At 37.0% G+C, this 21,016-nt stretch overlaps 4 protein-coding genes across 9 annotated transcripts; 2 read left to right on the top strand and 2 right to left on the bottom strand.

The window, feature by feature from the left end:
• Window positions 1-558: 558 nt before the first annotated feature.
• Window positions 559-5,240, bottom strand: LOC137729694 (putative sugar phosphate/phosphate translocator At3g14410). Of its 3 annotated transcripts, none has more exons than XM_068468698.2 (8): window positions 4,686-5,240; window positions 3,404-3,511; window positions 3,279-3,313; window positions 2,581-2,693; window positions 2,094-2,355; window positions 1,729-1,997; window positions 1,100-1,261; window positions 559-906 (listed from the first exon to the last, which is right to left on the bottom strand). In XM_068468698.2, the coding sequence occupies exons 1-7, from the start codon at window positions 4,785-4,787 to the stop codon at window positions 1,137-1,139; spliced, it is 1,014 nt and encodes a 337-aa protein (XP_068324799.2). In that variant the 5' UTR covers window positions 4,788-5,240; the 3' UTR covers window positions 559-906; window positions 1,100-1,136. The 3 variants fall into 3 exon arrangements, with proteins under 3 accessions (XP_068324799.2, XP_068324800.2, XP_068324801.2); XM_068468699.2 differs by having other exon boundaries at window positions 559-979; window positions 4,686-5,238; XM_068468700.2 differs by having other exon boundaries at window positions 559-1,003; window positions 4,686-5,201.
• A 3,694-nt stretch (window positions 5,241-8,934) lies between these two features.
• Window positions 8,935-13,294, top strand: LOC137729915 (glycolate oxidase). Its single transcript, XM_068468968.2, has 12 exons — window positions 8,935-9,264; window positions 9,821-9,983; window positions 10,135-10,259; window positions 10,732-10,778; window positions 10,945-11,022; window positions 11,156-11,280; window positions 11,496-11,562; window positions 11,639-11,701; window positions 12,078-12,147; window positions 12,231-12,331; window positions 12,454-12,558; window positions 12,885-13,294. Exons 2-12 carry the CDS (start codon window positions 9,847-9,849, stop codon window positions 13,074-13,076), a joined length of 1,110 nt encoding a protein of 369 aa, XP_068325069.1. The 5' UTR covers window positions 8,935-9,264; window positions 9,821-9,846; the 3' UTR covers window positions 13,077-13,294.
• A 330-nt stretch (window positions 13,295-13,624) lies between these two features.
• On the bottom strand, window positions 13,625-15,915 carry LOC137729916 (protein TRIGALACTOSYLDIACYLGLYCEROL 1, chloroplastic-like). 2 transcript variants are annotated; one of them, XM_068468969.2, is made up of 3 exons: window positions 15,779-15,915; window positions 15,111-15,339; window positions 13,625-15,012 (listed from the first exon to the last, which is right to left on the bottom strand). In XM_068468969.2, exons 2-3 carry the CDS (start codon window positions 15,158-15,160, stop codon window positions 14,001-14,003), a joined length of 1,062 nt encoding a protein of 353 aa, XP_068325070.2. In that variant the 5' UTR covers window positions 15,161-15,339; window positions 15,779-15,915; the 3' UTR covers window positions 13,625-14,000. The 2 variants fall into 2 exon arrangements, with proteins under 2 accessions (XP_068325070.2, XP_068325071.2); XM_068468970.2 differs by having other exon boundaries at window positions 13,625-15,009.
• Window positions 15,916-15,969: 54 nt separating this feature from the next.
• On the top strand, window positions 15,970-20,297 carry LOC137729914 (UDP-glycosyltransferase TURAN). Of its 3 annotated transcripts, none has more exons than XR_011068051.2 (18): window positions 15,970-16,098; window positions 16,185-16,276; window positions 16,438-16,471; window positions 16,579-16,634; window positions 16,738-16,878; window positions 17,104-17,252; window positions 17,333-17,422; window positions 17,530-17,596; window positions 17,677-17,740; window positions 17,838-17,949; window positions 18,093-18,259; window positions 18,376-18,486; window positions 18,588-18,649; window positions 18,748-18,803; window positions 18,935-19,010; window positions 19,392-19,520; window positions 19,702-19,761; window positions 20,021-20,297. XR_011068051.2 is itself a non-coding variant. In XM_068468966.2 (18 exons), exons 1-17 carry the CDS (start codon window positions 16,086-16,088, stop codon window positions 19,723-19,725), a joined length of 1,440 nt encoding a protein of 479 aa, XP_068325067.2. In that variant the 5' UTR covers window positions 15,970-16,085; the 3' UTR covers window positions 19,726-19,761; window positions 20,021-20,297. The 3 variants fall into 3 exon arrangements, 1 of the variants encoding a protein (XP_068325067.2); XM_068468966.2 differs by having other exon boundaries at window positions 18,751-18,803; XR_015951931.1 differs by lacking the exons at window positions 18,748-18,803; window positions 19,702-19,761; window positions 20,021-20,297 and having other exon boundaries at window positions 18,845-19,010.
• Window positions 20,298-21,016: the final 719 nt, after the last annotated feature.

Raw genomic sequence — 21,016 nt, 5'->3', positions numbered from 1 at the left:
GTAAAATTCTTATCCGCCTAGATTTGCAGTCCCATCAAATGTTTTCCATCGCATCTAATTGGTTTGGTTCGGCCGGTTTGAAAACTAGGCAGTTTTAGACCCATCCATGTTCACAAAAGCCCAACAGTACAGAAACGATCGTGCACCCATTCCACAATTTGTGCACGACTTGTGTTATGATGAGAAAACAAGCACAACCCAACAGAGTCTGTTGTTAAAAAAATAAATATTCCTGAATGAGTTTAATCTGCATAGCGATCAAATTTGTTGTTTGATGTTGGAAGTTCGGTTCCCACGTAGGTGGCTGCTGCCTTCACAGGAGAGATTTTTCCGTCCCCATCGAAGAATTTCTCCATCTACGCGGGAGGAGGAATGGTTGCTACACATGCGACAGTCACTTTGGACGCCATAGAACCTACTTCTTTGTTCATTTCCGAGCAAAGTAGAACCGAAGCATCCCCAACCAGAGTCATCCGTGTGTCAAACCACAGCTTCCGGTTCAGTTTCTAAATAAAAATTCTACACATAACATGGCCTAGGAAATCTGGCTACCTTACCTTCTAAATACAAAGTTCTGAGAATGTAATTAATCATGTAAAACGGTAGAGGTTCAAACTATTAATCTTGGACAGAGTCAGCATCGTATGTGCCCATGCAGCGATACAAATGTGAGCTATAAAGGTCATCAAGAAAGTTATAAACCGAGTGTGTTCCTACGACAGTGACTCTGGCACTTGCTTTACAGATAAGTCATCTATGATTAGCAGAAGCACATCAACTTTTAAAATGCCATCAGTAAATGTCTACCTCTGTGATGCTGATACAATTGTGTGAATTTCTCATCTTTAGACTTTGAATTGCAGTTCTGCTTCAAACCGTCACAATATTTACCCGCCACAGGAGCAGCTGCAACAATGATATAAAGACGGAAGAGCTTAACCACCAAGGCTTCAACAAACCGTAATCTCAAGGGCCAATACTGTATTACACGATCCATCAATTTCTGGGCAGTTGCAATGTAGCAACCCAAAAAGATTTTAGGAAATGATGGATTTCAGGAGCAAACATTTTGCTAAATGTACAAGTAGCTTGTACATACCTCAAAAATAACTAGGCTGAATGCTCCTGTGACATCTTTACTTGTCAGAATTTGATGATGCAGCCGTTAGTATAGGTTGAGAACTTTCAGGTTCGTCAGAGTTGCCTTTAGAGACTTCCTTTTTTAACTTATGATTATTATATGCCGCTACACCTGCTATGGCTGCAAAACAAAATTAATGTACCATTATTGTGCGTATTGGTTTGTAGGTAATGTTCGCTTACTAGAAAGTTTGATACGTTATGTTGTTTGTCAATCAAAACTATGCATTCAAACATGTCAACATTACTCTTCATTTATAACATGGTATTTCCGAGTTGCACTTCAAAAGAGGAAAAGATATGATAGTGCGTTGTCTAGAACATCCCCCATCAGATATCAATGAACACCTAAAAACTAACCCACTTTAAACTCAAAATTGTATACTACTAATCAGAACCTGGTATCAACTCAAAGACCTCTGGGTTATTGTAACATCACAAACTACGTATAACCTGGCGGTATACATTAAAATCAGAAATATGTAGAACTCAAAATACATCACCGACAAACAATGATTCTAGAAAACAAACAAGAGGTCTTTAAAAGAGACAATGTGCTAAGACATGTACACAAGGTCAGATACTTACCAATGGCATAACCGGCCAGATTTATAGGAGTGAGCTTTGTATCAGCAAAAATAATGGCAGACAATAAGACAACCACCCAATCCTTGACAACTCCCGCAACACGAATGGTCAAGGCACTTGTATGAGTGATCACTAGGAAAACTGATAAGTTGAGGGCAAAAGTACACAGAGAGTTAAGTGTTAGCACAAGCAGTGGAAAGTTCCATGAGCTATTTTCTTCCATCTTTGATTTCTCCAAAAAGATCCATGGAACGAAGAGGCAAAGAGCACTGCATACAAATTCAATACTCAAATCACACTGGTGTAAAATATTTTATAAAGTAGAAAGGCAAAGCTTGAGGAATTTTACAAGTAGAAATGTATACCTGCACGGGCTAACATAGTACATGAGAGATATTGGATTTAATTTGAGACCCTTCCTTTTAACAAAAATCTCCATAAAAATAAGTCTTAAAGCTTCTCCAACCACTCCTCCCATCTGATAAACTACTCCAATCCAGCTGATATTTATTTCACCGTAAGAAGCCACAAGAACACCAAAACTTATCACTGACATGATCAATAGCATTCTGCCGCTCATTACCTCAAGTCCTGCTGCTACTCCAAGAATGAAAACAGCTACTGGCACTGCATGCATATGTTGTTTACGAAATCAGACTCGGATAGAGAATTCCTAATCATGATAACTGTATAAATAAATCGCCAGACTTGTTGAACAAATGTACTTTCCGACTGCTGAATAAACAGACAGCCATAGGGCCAACCATCATATAAAACAAAAGACATTGCTCCGGATGCCCCGAGGCTTTACAGAAGATTAAAAAAAAAACAAAAAAAGTAGTGCAAACTTACTGATTGCTTTCAACATTTGTGCAAATGAAACAGAAATATACATGTAGGCAGTATTTCCCAGCCAAAGAGTCATTGCAAACATTGCACCAATTGGCATTACCGATGTCACATATCTGTATAACTAAAACTTCATTAGATTCTGAATGGAAGATCAGTAAAAAAGTAGACAAACATGAGATGATATAAATGATTGACTAGTCAGAGGATAAATGATCTTAGTATTAAGGACCGGCTAGAAAAGAAATGCTCAAGTATTTTTCTTTCCCATTTTAGGAAAAAAATTCAAGCAATTCAAGTCAGCAATAGGATCACTTCAATTCCACATGCTTCACCCGTGGAGGGAATTGTATATGGGTAGCAACTAGCAAGCCAAAAATTACAATCCAACTTGTTGATTCTAAGAACACCAACGGCTTAGTGTGTTATACTTTCATAGTATATTTAATCTTCATAAGATAGCTGGAATCAGTTTAATTAAGAGCCAAAAGTCATTATCATTATCTTTATACGTCTGAAACAATGAAAATAGCTCATTGGCACCATCAAGCTTTGATACGAACATAAATCCCTAATTATTTGGTCACCACGAAAGAGACTATTAAATTTATCTTTAATTCCACAAAGATAAGTAATATTCGACAGAAACCATCTATGAGGGGAAAAAATGTAAAATTAAGTGTATTCCCTCCTTTACTTACATTTCTACAGTCATTCCTTCCTCAACCTTCAAAATCTGTAAAATACCAGAATAAAAAAGATAAATTTGATTAACACTGGAAAATTCGAATTTAATGATTATCACAAAATTTAGTTACCAGCATACCTTAAAAACTTTCGTGAGTAAAAAGCATAAGACAGAGGAGAAGACCATGTGAAGCAGAGTTAAACCAAGAGGATAAGGGAAGTTTATTTCCTTAGACGACAAAACCCACTGCATTCCACAATTTAAACGTTATGTAAGTCATGTAAAACCTCTCACAGGAATGTATCTCAACAAATTATAACAATTCAATTACTTCTTTCAAAATAAATGAGAGTAATATTTCGAAAGTAGAAACCTAAAAATCAACATAAAGTAACAAGGAGCTATCAAACTAAAAAAATGCTGATATGGTGAGCATAACGCAATCATGCACAGACAGACATGCAGAGGGTGCTTTATGTTTCTTTACTGTAGACCTTTATCAAATTTTATTATCACTCTTTTTGTTTCAAACTTTCAATACAAAGTGTTTGCTAACAAATTCCCCTAAAGTTAGGTATTGTAGAAAGCCCCCGACTATCTTATCGACATTACCAGAACGAGACCTTCAAAGCTGTACTTGACTTCCATTTTTTAATAACAATCCACGGTCCTCAATCATAATCAAAGAAGATGTTGGGAAGCAAGTGAAACCGTTGATTTTCTTGAGAAACTAATACCATATCAAATACCAGAACATAGGGTATTTATAAGCTATGCATGTATTTCTCTCTAGATGTCAATAAATTTCATGCTAAGGCTAAGGCCCTAAGATGGCCGTCATGAGAACAAGATGTGAACTTTTTGTGTAAATTCTTGCCATGGCAAATTCTAAAGCACCTCCTCAACTTTTTGTGCTTCTCTGTTTCCATTTTTTAATGCATTGCAGTGCATTAGAGAAAAAAAGCGCACAACAACTGCTCCTGGAAGAGCAATTAGGGAAAAAGAGCTAGTTTATTAGAATGCTTCTTCGAAAAGCTGCTTGTTTTCATTTTCTTTTCCTTTCATTTCCTTCAATAAACAGGCACAGGCAACAAAATCATCCATCAGCGCTTAATCCATACACTTTCAACAAAAAACTAAAACCTGATTTAATTTCCAAATCAATAAAATCACAAAACATGCAATTTATCTTTCACCCACACTCACAATGCTGCTACTAATTACACTAAATGGGTTTACATAACACCAAAAACCAATCCCAAACTACACCATACGCATGTAAGTAGTCAAACTCTGATGGGGTTTTCTCCAATTTTGACATCCCAGAAAATTCACACCAACATTTTCCCACCTACCAAACGAAGGATAAGACCAGATGTTGAGCGAATGCTAACAGATGGAAAGCAATGTGAGTACCAACCTTGTTGAAGAAGATCTGGCCGCTGGAGAGCGCGATGTAGAGAAGAAGGTAGGCGTAAGTGAGGACCTCGCCCTTAAAGAAACTACGCATCCGATCCGCCATTGACGACCCAACAGACTGGAAACGGAGGTATGCAGATAAACTCTGTGCAGCTTTGGATTGTAACAGACCTATTTCGCTGTGCAGAGAGCGTTCGCAAATAGCAAAAAAGCGTTTTTCAACCAAAGTATTGGAAAAGTGCTTTTGAGAAATGTTTGCAATCCGAATGAACGTTTGCCGATTATGTAGCTTTTCATGAAAGGAATGAGTAGGAAACAGGAACAGGATCTTCTTGTTTGGTTTTTCTAGTAAGCAAGAACATAAGAAGCAACCGCAAAATTGGCAATGGATCGTGGATTTTTTGGAAAAGAGTCGGTCGAATCAAATTGGAAGGTCTGGTAGGCTAATTGAATTTTCCTTTGTGTTTAATTCAAGAGGGGCGTAGGGTGGCACAAGACTGTTGACATTATTTCGATTGTTGACTTATGATGCGTTTGTACACTTTGGTGCATGCGTTAGAGCCCCCAAAAAGTAAAAAGCTAGTGCTTCGGCCATATCTAACCAATGGCTGGTCACATAACTCGTTTTAGTTTTCTGACCTTACAAGATATTAATATTTGGTCATATTTATCTTCGTCTCCAACCGAGGGTCAAAGGGTTAGAGGACTCGTTTTAACCCTATCACAAGAAACCGTCTCCAACCGAGGACCATAGGACAAAACATAATTTATTATTTAAAAACTACAACTTAAATGTTGTTTAAGTTTCATGTTGTTAAATGTTTTTTTTAACAAATATGAAAAACTAGGAATGTTTTTAATAAGTTGTTAAATGTTGTTAAAAACTACAAATTTTGTAAAATAAAAGTTGTAGGAAAAAATAGAGTTTTAAAAAAAACATGAAAAATAGAAGTTATAGGAAAATTTTCGTAAATAAAAAATAATAATAAAACTGTAAAAAAAAAATTTAGAATCATTCCTGTCGGTTAAAACCGATAGGAATACATTCATATTATTTAGTATAAATGTATTCCTGTCGATTTTAACCGACATGATTTCAATTTTTTCTGGCCAGCCCTCCAGCTCCTTGGCCTTTTCAGATTTCGTGGGGCCCTCTCAGATTCCACAAGCCTTTTGGCGTAGCCCTCAGTTGGAGAAGGTTTTTGGGATATTTTCGATCCTCTAGACCCTTCAGTTGGAGATGGCCTTAACCATCACATGATGGCTCACTGATTGGAGATGAATTTCTAGAAAAAGCTAAAATTCTTTATGAGTTTTTTTGACCTCCAAAAAGGTGAACAGCGGTAACAAAGACACCAACCGGTCCCTTTTGAAAAGAAAAAAATTAAAAAATAAAAAATAAAAAATAAAGAGCTTTCATGAAAATGGCTTGGACTAAGTTTATTTTAACTAAAAATCATAATATAATTTTATGTAATGAAAAACTCTCAAATTTGAATAAAAATGACACAAGAACTTAAAATTTAATGAAAATGACACAATTTAAAAAATAAAAAAAGACCTGATGCGCAGGACCATGCGTCTATTACAAACACTGTTTATGAAATTGAACACTATTTATGAATCTAAACACTATTTATGAAACTAAACAGTACTACACTATTTATTGGTCCAGTTTCATAAATAGTGTCTAGTTATTGGTCATGTTTCATAAATAGTGCCTAGTTATTGGGTATAGTTTCATAAATAGTGTATAGTAATTGGTACAGTCTCATAAATATTATCTATTTCATGGTCCGGTTTCATAATTAGTGCCTAATTATTTGTCCACTTTCATAAATAGTGCCTAGTTATTTGTTCACTTTCATAAATAGTGCCTAGTTATTGGGTATAGTTTCATAAATAGTGTATAGTAATTGGTACAGTCTCATAAATATTATCTATTTCATGGTCCGGTTTCATAATTAGTGCCTAATTATTTGTCCACTTTCATAAATAGTGCCTAGTTATTTGTTCACTTTCATAAATAATGTCTAGTTCTTGATCATGTTTCATAAATAGTGTCTAGTTCTTAGTCCAATTTCATAAATAGTGTATAGTCCAACTTCATAAATAGTTTTCATCTATTGGTTTAGTTTTAGAAATAATGCCAAATTTTTTGTTTCATTTCATAAATAGTGTCTAACTATTGGTCCAGTTTCATAAATAATGTCTACTTATTGGTCCAATTTCATAAATAGTGTATACTTATTAATCAAGTTTTATGAATAGTGTTTAATTCTTGGTTCAGATTCATAAGGTTTGAAACTTAGACTCTTTTTGGTCCTGTAAAAACACTCATTGCGCCGAAAACGATAAACTCAAAAGTGATTGTTTAGATCAAAACCATGAGAAAATTATGTTCTCAGTAATTATATTGAAAAAGCTATTTTCAATTACCAAATTAAAATTTCCCTCACATTTTTTACATGCCTACAATAATTAGCTCTCCATCCAATTTCTTTAGTTTGGGTGTCACCTCACCTTAGAGAAAATTTTCTTTGTGTCCGTAACACAAGTGGTACACCATGTGTTATTATTAAATAGTGGGAAATTTTATTTTTTATGTTATTAATTTTTTAACACAAGAATCTCACTACTTATATAGAAATACGTGATGTACACCCTTGTTCCTGGCACATTAAAAAATCTCACATCATCTTGACTACTATTGAAAAACACCACCACAAAAATGAAATTAAAAAATGTAACTCACTCTGAAATTTTTTTCTTATACAGAGGGAAAAAAAAAAAAAAAAACTCTAAATGATAGTTGACGGGAGAAAAAAGTGTGTGGAAAGATGGACAAGGGGTGTGGTTGGGTTTGGGTTTGGGTTTGGGGTGTGGCGAGGGGATGGGCAAGCACGCTCGACAAGTTGTGTGTTTTTTTTTTTTTTTTTTCACTTCTTTTATTCTTATCATTTAATAAAATTAGTAAATGGTTTTTGATAAAAATGTAAACTTTTGAAATTCTTCTCATCAATTTTCCTTAAAGTTTGCAGTCCTGCTCTCCTAAGTATTAATTTTGAAGACTAGCCACGTGGTTGTTAGAATAATTCAGCCAATCAGCACCTCTGAATTTGCTTGTGATGAGCAATGAAATATCACAAATTAAATTATTTTGACTATTCACTTTCTACGTAATTACAAATTAAAGGTATGTGACATTTACATTACAATTTATAATCTATTATATAAAACACAAATTAAATACTTATTAGGTATTTATGAGATTGGATAACCGACTATGTTTAACGTATGTTGAAGGAATCGCAAACTTGAAAGTGTACCACTCGTTAAGAAAACTTATCCCTTCAACCCCACAAAATGGTAGGAATAAAAGAGAATAAAATTCTTTCATATCTGATCCCTTCAATACCTTAAATTTTATTAAATATCCAATCCAATCTAATTCTAGAAACAATCCAACCTTCAACATACACCGAATGTCATCAGATATCCAATCCAATCCAATTCTAGAAACAATCCCGACTTTTCTTATACTAGTATATAATACATGACTTTATCTTCTTGGTATGTGCATACATTATCCGATAATGGCATGCTGTAATCTATGGGGCTAGAAAACCCTTCTCCTCCACCCCTCCAAAACACCGATATTGCAGGAAAAATTTCGGTTTGTTTGCCCTTGCGCTAAAGGCCTAGACTGTTGCAATAACAACTTCCATCCTTGGTTCCAATCACCATACCGGTGTGTTCCCTCGATTTTACTTTTCATGAAAACATTGAACATCCGCTTTCCTTGTTTCCTTGGATTAACAGCTCTACACATATATTCTACAACCCTGAAGATTGAATCAATGAGTCAAAACTTTGTAGCAGAGATTGTAACCCTAAACTCTCATTAATACAAATTATTACTTTGTACACGTATTCTTGTTTCATTTGTCGCATAAAATTTTGTGTTTACAATAGTATGCAAAACAGTTTTCGATTTTTACTTTTCAGCGATAAAATTATATAGAACATTGATTGATAACACATGTGTAATCAAATTAAAATTTTGAAGGATTAGATTGTCAATCAAGATTTTGAAAGACTCACAAATCATCTTTGGCTGGAAGTAGACATCTAACATCAAGCATGACAACACTGAAGAAGGATAAAAGGAGGGAAATTTGACCCTTGTCCTTAATATTTCTATTTTTTTAATTAAAATGACAAATCCTTATTATCCCAAATCTCATTTTTTGGGGTTCAGAAAATAATAATGCAGGAGGAAAACTGTGAAACACACAAGGGTTTTGTGGATGAGACCCTCTCTCTTCCCCTCATCCGATTTGGTTTCCAATTCCCACCTCCAAATGCTCATCCATTCCCTCCCTCTCTCTCTCTCTCTCTCTCTCTCTCTCTCTCTCTCTCTCTCTCTCATGAAATTATGGAAAGAATACATGAGCCCCACCCAGTTTGTCTGCATGTCACCCCATACTTATAATCTCTCTGTGTTATCTCTTCTATATCTATTTTGCACTGCTTCCTCTTCATGCACTTTGTTGCATAGTCCTGGACTCAAACTTCAGGTCGGCTTCCTCTCGGTCCTCTGCTCTTTCATTTCCCTTCAATTCTGTGTTCTTTCTTTTACTAGTACTGTCAAACTGCTTGGAAAGACTGTAACTTGTTGCCCAAAAAAAAAGAAAGAAAGATTGTAACCTAATACTACACTAAGTTACACTAAGGAGACTCGAGACGCCGTATGTTGCAGTGAATTCAGTCTTTTTTTACAAGCGATACGACTACTCTTAAGTAATCATTTTGATCATTAATGCATGATCATATTGAATACCAAAGGGATTTACTTTTCCACATTTGTAGTTGTCATGGGGTCATAATCTATCTTTTATTGCCACCCTGAGTACATATGATCAGTGGTTTTGATTCAGTTAGGTGTGTCGTCTGTGTGTGCGCGCGCAAGCACTGTTTCTTAACGCAAATCTGTGTTCTTTACTTCTTCTGATATTTGAACACTTTCTTGTTTCTAACTTCCTGGAAAAAGAGAAAAAGGGAAGAGAAAGTTGTGTGCGTACGCGGAATATGATCTCATTGGCTTGATGTTGATGTTAAATACATGTTTTTCAGGGAAGCGTTGACAGGCAACTTCTAAAATGGAGATAACCAACGTCAGCGAGTATGAGGCCATCGCGAAGGAGAAGTTGCCAAAGATGGTCTATGACTACTACGCATCAGGAGCAGAGGACCAGTGGACTCTTGCTGAAAACAGAAATGCTTTCTCCAGAATTCTGTAAGAATTCAATCTTTATCCGGAGATACCCAGTAAAAACTAAAATGTTGTAGTACTCGATAATATTCATCTTGCAGTGCCTTTTTTTCTGTATAAAGAAAGTATCAGTTTTGGGATTCTCATGAAACAAACATATTGTCATCAAACATAGGTTTCGACCCCGTATTCTCATTGATGTGAGCCACATAGACATGACCACCACTGTTCTGGGCTTCAAGATCTCAATGCCAATCATGATTGCCCCAACAGCCATGCAGAAAATGGCTCATCCTGAAGGTATGCTATTGTTTCACCTTATTAAGCTTCAGTAGTTTTTTCATTCGGAGAAAACATAGCGCAACTGGTGAGCCATCTCACCTTGCTCTCGCGCTGATATTTGGATATTGCGTTTGAATTGTACTGTACCATGTGTACTAATTTCATCTTTACCCCATGTAAGCTGTTGACAACATAAGAGTTACCTTGATATCTTTATTTACTGTGTTGCAAACAATTTACTACCTATTGATTAGTAAGTCACCCCAAGGTTACATGGTTAAAATACTTTCAACAAGGATAGTCACCATCCAGTGTGCTGCTGAGCTTGAGAACTTTAATCTGTGTAAATTTGTTTGAGAACAATGAGAATATTGTACAAAGGGCATACGTCTGCTTGATCGATTGCAAAATGGCATCCAGTGTCATACATGATACTCTTTAAAGAGGCCATGGTGTAGTCCATCTGATGATGATATGCGAATTCTTGCAGGTGAATATGCTACTGCGAGGGCAGCATCAGCAGCTGGAACAATCATGGTACGTTGTTGACCTTCATCGTCTTTCAATAGCTATCATTACACTAATAAAGATCTTAAGCCCATGGGTTCTCGCATTTTATTTATGGATTTTTACATGGTGGTTTGCTGTTATATTACAAGTTCTGTCTGTGTTCTTTACATCTACCCCGTGTTGATTGTTTCAGACCTTGTCTTCATGGGCTACTTCAAGTGTTGAAGAGGTTGCTTCAACTGGACCTGGAATCCGTTTCTTCCAGCTCTATGTAAGCTTAAATTACTAATTCCATTTCTGTTCATTAGTTACGGTACCTAATTGTCCCTGGTCTTGAGATATGACTTTTGTGTAATTGTTTCCTTGCCTTACGCGTTCCATGTTTTTCGGGTCATTATTATCAGGTCTACAAGGACAGGCATGTGGTTGCTCAGCTGGTCAGAAGAGCCGAAAGGGCTGGGTTCAAGGCTATTGCTCTTACAGTTGATACCCCAAGGCTCGGTCGCAGAGAAGCTGATATCAAGAACAGGTCAACTTCATGTCCATAACTGTTATAGCAATACCACTTGCTGAAAAAATTCATATCAACCTAGTAAGATAAATAAATTTGGTGAAGATTTGTATATGTACGTGTGTATTTTATTTTTAACGGTTCAATAAGACTATTTCCGTTCGGCATTTGATGTAAGCTTTACATGTGGGAAAATTCACTCTTGTTAATACCTCTTATTTGGTATCTTGCAGATTTACTTTGCCTCCGTTTTTGACACTGAAGAACTTTGAGGGTTTGGACCTCGGAAAGATGGACAAAGTGAGTAGAAACTGTGCTGTCCTAATTTTAAGAACAATGTTTTTTATGTTTAATCTGCTGTGTGGGGGTCTTGCAGGCTGCTGACTCTGGACTTGCTTCATACGTTGCTGGTCAAATTGATCGTTCTCTGAGCTGGAAGGTATGTCAGAGAAGACCGAATGTTAGAGATACATGAACTTCTAAGCAAGGCTTATAATATGCGCAAATTTAACCTGGTGTTCATAAGTTATTCAGCCATCTACACTGAGTTTAAAAAGTATCCAACAAAAGAAAAGGATGGAATGTCAAGAAATGTGTTATATATCTATGGACTATTCAATGGAAGGAATTGAAAAGTACAGATCTTGATTCTTCCATCTTTTGACGAAAAGTATGAAAATTTAAAAGAATGAAGGTGTTTTGGCTGGGAATATTTAGCTGGACGTTTGTGAGGAAGCGATGTTTTCTCGACATGTATGCATTTTTTTAATAAAAAGTTGATGCACATCTGATGATCGATTTTTCTATTTGGACAGGATGTGCAGTGGCTTCAGACAATCACTTCACTGCCTATCCTAGTGAAGGGTGTTCTCACTGCTGAAGATGGTATATATTTCAACTCCTCTTCTCTCCGCCGTTCTGATAGGTTTGTAATGCTTGTATAACTCTTCTACGCTCATATCATGCAGCAAGGATTGCAGTACAAGCCGGAGCAGCTGGGATTATTGTGTCCAACCATGGAGCTCGCCAACTTGATTACGTCCCTTCGACTATCATGGCCCTAGAAGAGGTACAGAAGCTTGATTTTAGCTGTTTGGGGTGCATCTCCTCAGATGTGTTAAGTAAACCTGCAATGACATGATCCTAGTTGTTCATTATGTTTTGATATGGCGCCGCTGTCTTGATAACTAGGTTGTTAAAGGTGCACAAGGACGCATTCCTGTTTTCTTGGATGGTGGTGTTCGTCGTGGAACAGATGTCTTCAAAGCATTAGCATTGGGTGCCTCTGGCATATTTGTAAGTAGAGTTTTGATAATGATTTTTCCATATCAAAGCACTTAATCTATCCATATATTACTCACCCACGCACTCCACGAAAAGATTAACTCCAATTCTCTGATGCAACCTTCCGAAATACCATGCTGGGTATAACGAGATAGTTAAGAAAATGTGCATACTATGAAGGGTCCGTATTGCTGCAGACTAGTCTCCTAACTATGCTGGTTTTATCGCCATTACTCTAGTGAAAGTGTAGAACAAAATCCGTTCATTCAGCCAGAGTTTTATTTATGTTCTTCGTTATACTGTCTATCAAAACATACTGAGACTCACTTCTCTCACAGATTGGGCGCCCTGTGGTGTTCTCTTTGGCTGCTGAAGGAGAGGCTGGCATTAAAAAGGTACTGCAAATGCTGCGTGAAGAGTTTGAGCTAACCATGGCATTAAGTGGATGCCGTTCACTCAAAGAGATCACCCGCAATCACATTGTGACTGACTGGGACGTTCCTCGCCCTCGCCATCACCCCAGGTTATAGAAACATGCAATGAATAGCGGTGGAGAAATCTATACACGTTGAGAGTTGATGTGATCCGTTCCACAGCCTGCCTTTGTTCTTGGATTCCCTAATATTTCTGCATTTTCTGTAACGAAACTGATTACTGGATGTTGAGATAATATTTCCATGGCTACTGCTGCTGCCTTTCACTGTATATTCTTTCTATCAAAACGAAATATATATTGATCGTTATATGCGACCTAATGTCCAGATTATTGAAATTTTCGTTAAAAATAGTCACGCGACCAATTGTTGTATGACATTACCACCTGAACTTGTTTTTGTGTCGATTTATCCCTAGATGCCATTCAAGTTTAGGGGAATAGTTTTCAAAACCCTCATTCTTGATTCTTCTAATTTTTATCAAAACACTGTTGGAGATTTAAAATAGCATTTTATGGCCTTTCAAAATCTAACCCCCATTGTTTGAATGCGACTATTTTTGCTCACCAACCTTGAGTGACGATGATGCTCACCGCCTGATTTATCAATTAGTTCTTTTATGGAAAAACAAATTTAAGTAGCAATTTGGCACGAAAAAGAAGTGGTAAAATGACACAGAATAATAGTTGTTGCGCTACATGCATTAACAGTGAAAGGAGATGTACAAAACCCTACAGCAAGACTATCAACGCCGAGCCCGCTTGCTTTGCAATGAGATGCTTCGAGGTCATCTGTATGATTCTTAACGCAAAATTATTCCAAAAACTGCTCTCCTCGCAGAATTCGGCATTAACGAATGATGGAGGGAGAAAAACAATGTATATTACTCTGTAAATAATGCCCTCAATAACCATTGAGTACTACAAGCTGACCGGCCAATGTATGAAAACCACGCAGCCAAGTTCAGATACTTTGATTCGTTTCACGCTTCAGACTCTCCATTAGCTTATCAACAACCGCTTATAGCCTCTTCAATGAATCTCCAACTCCTTGGAAGAAACAACAAGACAGTACAAAATCTGCGATAAAGATCCCAACAAGAGATATAACCACAGCCGAAGTTGTTGACTCCCCAACACCCTTGGCTCCTCCCATAGTGGTAACTCCCCAAGCGCAACTCACAATCGATATGATCGCGCCAAAAACCTGTGACTTGATCATTGCACTAATTATATCCCATGGCTTGAGAGCTCTGCAAGCTGAATCCAGAATAATGTTGATGCTAACACCATAAATGCCATCAGAAAGGAGGGCGCTGGATGCCATCCCTACTGTGAAACACATTAGAGTCAGAAATGGTAGAGCAATACAGGTAGCAATCACCCTTGGAGTGACAAGATAATCAACTGGGTCTGCCCCAAGAACTCTCAGTGTGTCAGTTTGCTCAGAAACCTGCATTGTGCCCAACTCTGCTGCAAATGAGCTTCCAATACGCCCAGCAACCACGATTGATGTAATTACAGGACTCAACTCCCTTGAGAAAGCCAGGGCTAAAACCCCACCAACGGCTCTGCTTAACCCTAACCTAGTAAATTCCCTAACGAATTGGATTGTAAAGGCCATGCCAACAAATGCTGAAGTCAAGAGACAGACCCCAACTGAACCTGGCCCAACTCTCTTTAATTGCTCAAGTGTATTTCGCCAATGCACTTTGCCCTTCAAAGTTCTCAAAATAACCTGTCCTGTCAGGATAAGGGCCGAAAACCCCCTCCACAAATACGTGGGAGGTGACCATTTGTGCAACACCGTCTCCACTTCCGGATTGGGTGCATGATTTGTGTTTGAATCTTCTAACACAGAGGCAGAAGGATGGCCATCATCTGTGTTGGGAACTGCAAAAAATCTGGTTTGTTGCTTCGGCAAGAGAAACTTACACGACTGAGGTCTTCTAGTAATCGGAACTCTCCTACCAAGATGATTTGAATATGGGGTTTGTGATTTAATCCACCCTACTGGTTTTAAAAGGCTTCTTCTGACATATGTTTCAAAACAGTAATCAAAATTCAAAAAACATGAACACAGAAAGAAAAGAAAAAACAACGAGAAGTGATCATTTATAAAACTAGATACCTGTCAGAAAAATAAGAGAACGGATGAAGATATGAAACGGTTTGCATCATTGGTTCTGTTAAATTTTCTCTAACTTTTTTTGGATAACAATAAAGTCTGCTTTCCGATGTTTGCACAGAGGTGAAAGCACCACAGATTAGTGTGAAGTCTGGAAATGTACGTGAAAAGCTTTCAAAAACCAGCGAACCCAATGCAATCACTGGGGACGGGCCCTCCCCAGATTACCATGCTGTTCAACACCATTCATCAACAAACACACAAGAAATGAACAAATCAAATTGGCCAGTAAGAAAATCATTGACAGTAATGAACTTCTTTAGAGTTAAATTGAACGAGCCAAAAGAGACTAGTGTTCATCTACACCAAGTGTTTTGAATTTTTCTTTTCTTTTGCGATTACAATCGATATTACTACTCTAATCTACACTAAAGCGAGGGGAGAGTTTCAACCCGAGACGCATTGAAATTTAACACCAATTCCGCATCCATTTCTTGATCAACATAGTTCAGCAAACTTTTAAACATATAGCAGCTGAGAGAACTCCAATTCCCAATTGTACAATTTTGCACCCCAATTAACAGCATACATCATATCAATTCAACAAAAAATGCAAAAAATATCAAGATTATATAAAATCATACGGAAAATATAATATGTGAAGAGCGTACCTTGGAGGATCAACGGCCCTGATCAAAGCGCGCAAATTCAGAACGCTAACAATGGCGAAAGCTCGCGGCTTGCGGATGGTTGGTGACGCCAAGTCAGAGGCAACTCGGATGAAGTGTGAATCTTTTTGGTCCACAACAAATGACTCAAAGACGAGTTTGTGTAGGCCCATTTTATTATATTGGGTCTTCCAAGCCCACTCCAGCGGCCCACTTTGACATCCCAACACACAAAATCATCTTCTCCGAGACTTCAACTGCAAGTCTGCACTCTCAGTCGGAGATCGGAGTCCAAAACGTACAGAGAATCATGGCTGGCAAAGGCAAGCTTTTTCTTTCTTTTTCTGAAAGCTCGTATCTTTGCAGTTATGCTCAGATTTTACGAGGAGTTTTGAGTTTCTGATTGCAGGAAGGAAGAGAGGGAGGGCTTGCGTGGTGGTGCTGGGCGACATTGGGCGGAGCCCCCGTATGCAGTATCATGCTCTTTCACTTGCCCGGCAGGTAACCGCCGCCTATCTGAACTACTACAGCTGATTTAGCAACAACCCAATTCTTAAATTTGTATTTTTGCTTTTGAAATGTAATTTGAAATCGGAATTCCTCATTTTTCCATGAGAAATTTGGACCCTTTCGTGATGTTTTCTATTGAACGTGCGTTTCAGGCGTCTCTGGAGGTAGATATTGTTGCATATGGAGGTACATCTTTTGCTTTGATGGTAGAATTAGGTGCAGTGTTGAGCGAATTTGAATCTAAATGTGACTTTATAGTGCTGATTCGGTATTGAGTTGTAATGTTTCGACAGGTTCCGAACCCCATTCTTCTGTGCTGGAGCATCAGGCCATTCACATACACAAAATGGTATTCATTGTTTACATGTATATTTTCTTTTTGCCATGAGATCTTAGAATCGAATTCCTTTGGTCGTCCACAAGGTTAAGGTTTTTGTGATTCTGGTTTTCAGCAGCAGTGGCCGACATTTTCGCGTGGCCTTCCCAGTATACTTAAACCCTTCGTGCTTTTGATCAAGGCATTGACTCAGTTTTTAATGCTCCTGTGGTTTCTCTGCGTTAAGATACCCGCTCCCGATGTATTTCTGGTTCAGGTCAGCTTGCACTGCTCCAGTTGGGAAGTTGCAGAAGCTTTATAAACAAGACAGTGTTTAATTGTTTTTCCTTGACAAGTTTCGAATTTGATTAATTAGTTGCCTACAAGTTTCAAAATTTGAGGTTAAAAGTTTTAGTTATTTCCTTAATTCTGTAATTAGAGTAAATGAACCGAGTGTAAACTTCCCTTTCTCCAAATCCTATGATTCATTTTGCTTGTGCAGAATCCACCTTCTGTTCCGACCTTAGTGGCTGTAAAATGGGCAAGCTGGTTTAGGAAATCTGCCTTTATTGTTGACTGGCATAATTTTGGATATACTTTACTGGCATTGTCTCTTGGAAGAAGTAGTCAATTTGTGGCAATATACCATTGGTATCTATTGAATTTTTAAACTTTTCTTTGAGGGCATATTCTTGGCGGTGCTGTAGATTGAGTTTTTCTTGCCTGATTAGGTTTGAGAGGCATTTCGGGAAGATGGCAGATGGTTCCCTATGTGTAACGAGGGCAATGCAACATGAATTGGCTCAAAATTGGGGGATTAAGTAAGAGGGTCAGCTCAGTATTCAAAATTTATTTCATTATACTTCAAAAAAATTCATTATCAAGTATTATATATTTACTTGCCTTCTCTTATCTTGCAATATAATAGAGCCACAGTTCTATATGATCAGCCTCCTGAGTTTTTCCAACCAGCTTCACTCGAAGAAAAACATAAGGTGTTTGAATGCTAACACTGAACTTGTTTGGACAGTTCTTTTGTTTTGGATAATTTCGTATAACGTGTGAGTTATCACAGTTGTTCTGCAGATTAGATAAAAATCTAAGGCAGCCTCTTGGTGTTCAAGATTGCACCAGCACTGGTAATATATAATCTGTTTCTGTAAATCTATAATTTGCATCTCAACTGCCCTTCATCACTTAGTAATTTCTTTCAATATCTAAACATATGTTTAACAGAAACAGGGGAAGAGAATACAGACATAAATGAGACTCTGTTTACCACTTTCATTGGTACTGACATTACTTCAAAGCCAAACAGGCCGGCACTCATAGTTAGCAGTACAAGCTGGTGGGCTAATATTCAGTGGAATACTTTTAGTGTAACATGAAAGACAAACCCCATGTTTACAAACATTTGATTTTCAATTTTTATTTGTCTCCTTTATTATTCTCTTACGATAGAATACTTTGTATTTGAATGGTGCTTTACAGGACTCCTGATGAAGATTTTGAAATTCTCTTGGAAGCAGCTGTCATGTATGATAGGCGTGTTGCTGCAATTTTAAATGAAGATGATTCTACTAAAGAAGAGGTTCTTTGGAAGGAAATCCATAGTGGGAAGCAATACTTGTACCCTAGGCTGTTATTTGTCATTACTGGTGAGTATAACTGCTTTTTTGTTCAAGGATGTCAAGTTCCTTTTAGCTTTGTGTATCTCCTGGAAAACAGAGCAGGTTCTCTTACACGCACTTGCACATTGATTTAATACATGTAGGTAAAGGGCCTGAAAAACAAAAATATGAAGAAAAAATTAGCCGATTACACCTCAAACGTGTGGCATTTCGTACTATGTGGTTGTCTGCTGAGGACTATCCATTGCTTCTTGGTAGGTCATTTATTTCCAATTGTTTGTGCTTTGTCCTCATTGTTCGTTGTACATTATGTTCTCTTTGGAAAGTATTCAGTGTTATACATTTACATTTGCAGGATCAGCAGATCTTGGTGTATGCTTGCACACATCCTCATCAGGGTTGGATCTTCCCATGAAGGTAAGGGATATACTGAATGCTGCACTAGATAAGATTTGCAGCAGTATAAATTTTCTAGAACTGCTTTCCACTTTACCTTATTGTACATTTTTTGGCAGTAGGTCGTGGACATGTTTGGTTGTGGACTGCCAGTTTGTGCTGTTTCCTACTCATGGTAAACTCTTGTTTTTATTATTTACTTTCTTTATGCGATAGGAACCTTACTTGGATCACACGCTTTATGACATTTGGGGATGCTGTACATTAAAATCTGATGTCCTTGGTTATGATAATTTTGGTTCAAAGCATCAAGGAACTAGTGCAAGTTGAGAAAAATGGCCTTCTCTTTTCATCATCTTCAGAGCTAGCTGATGAACTTTTGGTAAGCTGGCCAGCTTCTTGTTTCTCTTTCTGGATGTTTTGAGTCTTTTGACTGCTGCTTAAAAATGATTGTAACAGTTAATATTTACATAGATTTTCACTCTTAGGTATATGAATGTTCTTATTTTTTGGATCAATTAGTCATGCCTGAAAAAACCTCATCTGCAATTCATGTAACTTGTAGTTCAGAAAATGTTCTATTCTTTGGCCTCCAGTACAGTTTTCTGTATCAGTGGTGGTAAAAGAGAATACCAAATCTCATAAGTTTGGTGTCTCCTTGTGCAATATTAACGTAATTGCTTCAATTAATGGTTCAAAATTTTTCATTACTGTTTAGTGCAGTTTCTTTATGATAATGTTTGTCTCTGATGAACCTGCACAGATGCTGTTTAAGGGTTTTCCAGATGCATGTGATTCGTTGAAGGTTCTCAGGAATGGTGCATTGGAAATGGCTTCATCTGGGAGGTGGGCTACTGAGTGGGAAGAGCATGCCAAAGCATTAATGCTAGAGGTAAGTTTACGATATGCATGCATATCAGTCTTAGTTTTCAATTGTTTTACTTTAGGTCTCATTACGTTCTAGGCAATTACCTTTTAAGAAAAAAGATGGATTTTGTATTCTATATTCTTAGCATCCTTTTACTGAACTGTTTAATGGCCATGAATCTGATTAAGGGGTTCTGAAATTGCAGGTTATCTCTAAAAACTCAGATTGATTTCTGGTTCCGGGTGAAAGTTGTCTAGTCGATGAGGTAATATCATGATACCATTTATAGTTTCTTTTGTGCAACCCAAGTTTCACAGATTAATTTCCTAGGACATACTGGACGAACACAATTGTTTCCCCAACTTTCCGTCACTCCACGCATTTGATGTAAAGTATGCACATCGCATTCTGAATACAGAATGTTGGAAGAGAGTATAAAGCATGACCATACTTTTGTTTTGTGATGTGAATTCAAAAAGGAACTTAAAAATGGCCTGGTTATTTATGAAATTTACTTTTACCAGGTTTGGCAGACCAGGCAGTTTAGGTGCCAGTAAATTAATTTGCAGAGTGGAGAATTCAGAACAGCTTCTGGGGATCTTATCAAAATCGTATATACAGCCATCACGCGTTGAAATATTGTGGATACTTGCAGATTTTAGACTTTAGAATTGGCTTGTTTTGATACCCTGTTGAAACAGAACGAAAGTACACTTTTATGTATCTTTTGGGTCAAGTTGCATGTTGCTTCTTTCTGAATATGAATCGACGCTATTATTTCAGAGAGCTGCTAAACACTCACCCCGTTATCTTATTTTCTCACCCACGTTATATTTACCCCCATTATAAAAAGTTAAAAAAATAAAATGTTATTTTCTCACCCATTATTATTCCTAAAATAACCCTTAATATATATATATATATATATATATTTATAATTAGAGATAAAAAGTCACAGAGCAATGCTTCAATTATACAATGTCGACAAATCAAGATGACCTAAAATTATCTTTTACCTCTTCGACGGAAACATAATCATCTACTTCTTTCATAGAAGCATCATCTTCTAAGTTCATTCTTTTTGCTTTCTCTGAATGATAGAAGATGGGAAGGATGAGTTAGGGTTTAAGGAAGACAAATCGTCTAAACATAGCGTGAGAGTTATCACATCCAAACTTTTCTTTTTTATTTTTTATTAAAAAAAAAAATTTAAAAAGTAATGCAAAAAGGGGTAACTAAGGTGCTTATTAGTTATTTTACAAATTGACAAATTTGTAATTAAAAATTTCATAAAAATGTAGGTGAGAATAACAGCTCTCTTATTTTATTTTTGGGTTAAAAAACGTTTTGGTCACTGTGTTTTCAATTAAGGTAATTCTCTCTTTTTTTAAATCTACTTAATATTGTTAAATGAATTTGTAACATTTTAATGGATACATCCGTATTTTCAATTCAATATTCTAATGTATTTTTAACAAAATGTTAATGGAAGTGACCAGGATTGCAAACCTTGTACAATA

This window comes from Pyrus communis, chromosome 10, assembly GCF_041283825.1.
Source record: "Pyrus communis isolate YQ-2024b chromosome 10, ASM4128382v1, whole genome shotgun sequence".
Taxonomy (NCBI): Eukaryota; Viridiplantae; Streptophyta; class Magnoliopsida; order Rosales; family Rosaceae; genus Pyrus; species Pyrus communis.
This window is presented reverse-complemented; position numbering and strand designations above follow the sequence as displayed.